A 3,643-nucleotide genomic window follows, 5' to 3' on the forward strand; every position below is an offset into this window, starting at 1 on the left:
AGTAACAGCGGGACAGGCAGCATCTCTAGAGAAAAGGAATGGGAGAAGTTTCAGGCTGAGTCCCTTCTTCAGAAGTGATAGGTGGATACAGGTGAGGGAGACACAAGAAACTGCAGATTCTGGAATCTTGCATAGAGCACAATTTAGTTAGATGCACAGAATCACTTGCCCAGACTGGGGGAATCGAGGACCAGAGGACATGGGTTCAAGGTGAAGGGGAAAAGATTTAAAAGGAAACTGAGGGGTAACCTTTTCAAACAGAGGGTGGTGGGAGTATGGAACAAACTGTCAGAGGAGGTAGTTGAGGCTGTGACTATCCCAAGAAACAGTTAGACAGTTACATAGATAGGACAAGTTTGGAGGGATATGGACCAAACACAGGCAGGTGGGACTAGTGTAGCTGGGACATGTTGGTCAATGTGGGCAAGTTGGGCCGAAGGGCCTGTATCCACACTGTATCACTTTATAACTAACACAGAGTGCTGGAGAAACTCAGCGGGTCAGGCAGCATCTGTGGAGAACATGGATCGGTGACATTCACAGAGTACAGGAGTAACTCAGCAGAACAGGCAGCATCTCTGGAGACAAGGAATGGGTGACATATCGGGTCGACACTGAAGATGGGGTCTCGACCCTGAAACATTATCCATTTCTTCCCGCCTTTTGTGTCTACTTAAACAGCGCCTATCTATCCACGTGGCGGTGTGCCAGCAGGCTGGAGGAGCGGGCAAAGGTCTTGCTGCAGAGAGGGTAGATGAAAGGGCGCTGGCCGGTGTGGACTCGTCAGTGGTCCAGCAGGTGGTCAAGGCGGGTGAAACCCTCGCCACACTCAGCGCACACAAAGGGTCTCCAGTGTGTATCCGCTGGTGCTCCCGCAGCCCCGTGCTCTCTTGTCACAGTGAGAGCAGCTGCTCGCCGACGTGAGTCCGCCGGTGCTGCCGCAACCCCCGCGAGCTGTCAAACTCCTCACCACAGTACGGGCAGTCGTAGGGCTGGCCACTGGTGTGCACGTGCTGGTGAGGGAGGGCGTGGGAGGCCATGGCAAAGCGCTCTCCACACACCGGGCTGGGGACGGGACGGTCGCCGGCGTGCACCCGCTGGTGGGACAGCAGATAGGTGGAGCGGGTGAAGCCCTTGCCGCACTGGGCGCAGGTGTAGGGGCGCTCGCCGGTGTGGGTGCGCTGGTGCTGCTGCAGGCTCCTGGACTGGGTGAAGCTCTTGCCGCACTGGGCACAGGTAAAGGGACGCTCGCCGGTGTGGGTGCGCTGGTGATACAGCAGGCGGTCTGAGCGGGTGAAGCCCTTGCCGCACTGGACGCAAGTGTAGGGGCGCTCCCCGGTGTGGGTGTGCTGGTGCCTCAGCAAGTTGCTGGAGTGGGTGAAGCCCTTGCCGCACTGGGCGCAGGTGAAGGGGCGCTCCCCGGTGTGGGTGCGCTGGTGCCTCAGCAAGTTGCTGGAATGGGTGAAGCCTTTGCCGCACTGCGCGCAGGTGAAGAGGTGCTCGCCGGTATGGGTGCGCTGATGCAGCACCAGGTTGCCGGATTGGGTGAAGTCCTTGCCGCTCTGGGCACATGTGTAGGGGCGCTCGTTGGTGTGGGTGCGCTGGTGCACCAGCAGGTGACTAGACCGGGTGAAGCCCTTGCCGCAGTCGCTGCATGTGTAGGGGCGTTCCCCGGTGTGCACGCGGCTATGCCCCTTCAGATCCTTGGACGACTTGAAGCCTTTGCCGCAGTCGGAGCAGGTGAAGGGCCGCTCACTGCTGTGCACCCGCTGGTGCTCCCGCAGCCTCGACAACTGGGTAAAGCTCTCGCCGCATGTAGAGCAGCCATAGGGCTTCTCGCCCGTGTGCACCCGCCGGTGGGCCTTCAGCACATCCGCCCTCTTGAAGCTCTTGCCGCACTCTATGCAGTTGAAGGGGCGTTCTATCATGTGCACCCGCCGGTGGGCCTCCAGCTTGCTCGGGTACTGCCAGGCCTTGCCACACACGTCGCACTCATAACGCTTCTCCTTGTTGTGCCCCGTCATGTTGTCCTCCATCGAAGATCAGCCCTCGATGCCCGGCCCGCACACCGTGCAGATGGGGGGCTCACCGGCACCCTGGCCGCCCTCAATGGCCGCTCACGTTCCTGTCTCTCCGTCCACAGCAACGGCTCCTAAACCCTGCAGGAGGGGAACACTGAGGGTCAACAAGCTGGCAAACAGGACATTCCTAGCACATATTGGGTGCGTTTATGGCGGAGGAAACCATTATATAATTCCGCGCTGCACACTGGCGCAGCGGTACAGTTGTAAATTAATTGGCCTCCACAAAATAGCTAAATTGTCCCCAATGTGCGTAGGACAGTGCTAGTGTACGGGGTGATCGCTGGTCGGCGCGGACCCCATGGGCCGAAAGACCTGTTGTTTCCGCGCTGCATCTCTAAATTAAACTAAACCAAAGAAGGGTGTCGACCCAAAACGCCACCCATTCCTTCTCTCCACAGATGCTGCCTGACCTGCTGAGTTACTCCAGCACTTTGTGTCTATCTTCTCCACAGATGCTGCCTGATCCGCTGAGTTACTCCAGCACTTTGTCATAGAGTCATGGAGTGATACAGTGTTGGAAACAGGGCCCTTCGGCCCAACTCGTACCCGCACTCCTAGATCCCTCGGCTCTACACATTCCGCAAGGCTCAGAGTTCAGATTCCTAATGAGACCACACCTGGAGTATTGTGTGCAGTTTTGGTCCCCTAATTTGAGGAAGGACATTCTTGCTATTGAGGGAGAGCAGCGTAGGTTCACCAGGTTAATTCCCGGGATGTGGGGGACTGTCATATGCTGAGAGAATGGAGCGGCTGGGCTTGTACACTCTGGAGTTTAGAAGGATGAGATGGGATCTTATTGAACCATATAAGATTGTTAAGGGTTTGGACATGCTAGAGGCAGGAAACATGTTCCCGATGTTGGGGGAGTCCAGAACCGGGGGCCACACCGTTTAAGAATAAGGGGTAAGCCATTTAGAACAGAGACATGGAAACACTTTTTCACACAGAGTTGTGAGTTTGTGGACCTCTCTGCCTCAGAGGCCGGTTCTGTGGATACTTTCAAGAGAGAGCTAGATAGGGCTCTTAAAGATCGTGGAGTCAAGGGATATGGGGAGAAGGCAGGAACGGGGAACTGATTGGGGATGATCAGCCATGATCACATTGAATGGCGGTGCTGGCTCAAATGGCCGAATGGCCTCCTGCACCTATTGTCCTTTGTCTATTGCCCCAGCGCCCCGCCATTCACAGTGAAGATCCTGCCCTGGTTTGACTTCCTAAACTGCAACACCCTCCCCACCCTCAAACAATGTGACCTCCTCCCTGTGGCTCCCTGCCCCTTACCTCTGCCGCCTCCTGCTCCTTACCCCCCTTTGTTCCCTCCCCCTCCTCCCCACCCCCAAACAGTGTGAACACACCCCCACCAGGCTCCCTACCCCCTTCCATGACTCACTTGACCCGTCTCTCTCCCCCCCAGTTCCCTGCCCCCCCATTCATCCCCCTCGGCACCAAACCAACTCCCACTTGAATCCCTCCCCCCTCCCTTTGCTCCCTGCTTCCCCCCACCACCCTTTTTTCCAACCCCCAGTCTCTCACCCCTCCCTCCCCCAGACTGTCTCTTC

The 3,643-nt window shown here is 57.2% G+C and overlaps 1 protein-coding gene across 1 annotated transcript; it reads right to left on the bottom strand.

Annotated features, from left to right (window-relative positions):
- Positions 1–1,252: 1,252 nt before the first annotated feature.
- On the bottom strand, positions 1,253–1,828 carry LOC116969646 (zinc finger protein 239-like; the record flags this gene model as incomplete). Its single annotated transcript, XM_033016457.1, has 2 exons — positions 1,792–1,828; positions 1,253–1,720 (listed from the first exon to the last, which is right to left on the bottom strand). Coding segments are annotated over exons 1-2 (505 nt in total), but the record flags the coding sequence as incomplete, so codon positions are not given.
- Positions 1,829–3,643: the final 1,815 nt, after the last annotated feature.

The sequence above is a fragment of the Amblyraja radiata genome, unplaced genomic scaffold (assembly GCF_010909765.2).
Source record: "Amblyraja radiata isolate CabotCenter1 unplaced genomic scaffold, sAmbRad1.1.pri S93, whole genome shotgun sequence".
NCBI classification, from domain to species: domain Eukaryota; kingdom Metazoa; phylum Chordata; class Chondrichthyes; order Rajiformes; family Rajidae; genus Amblyraja; species Amblyraja radiata.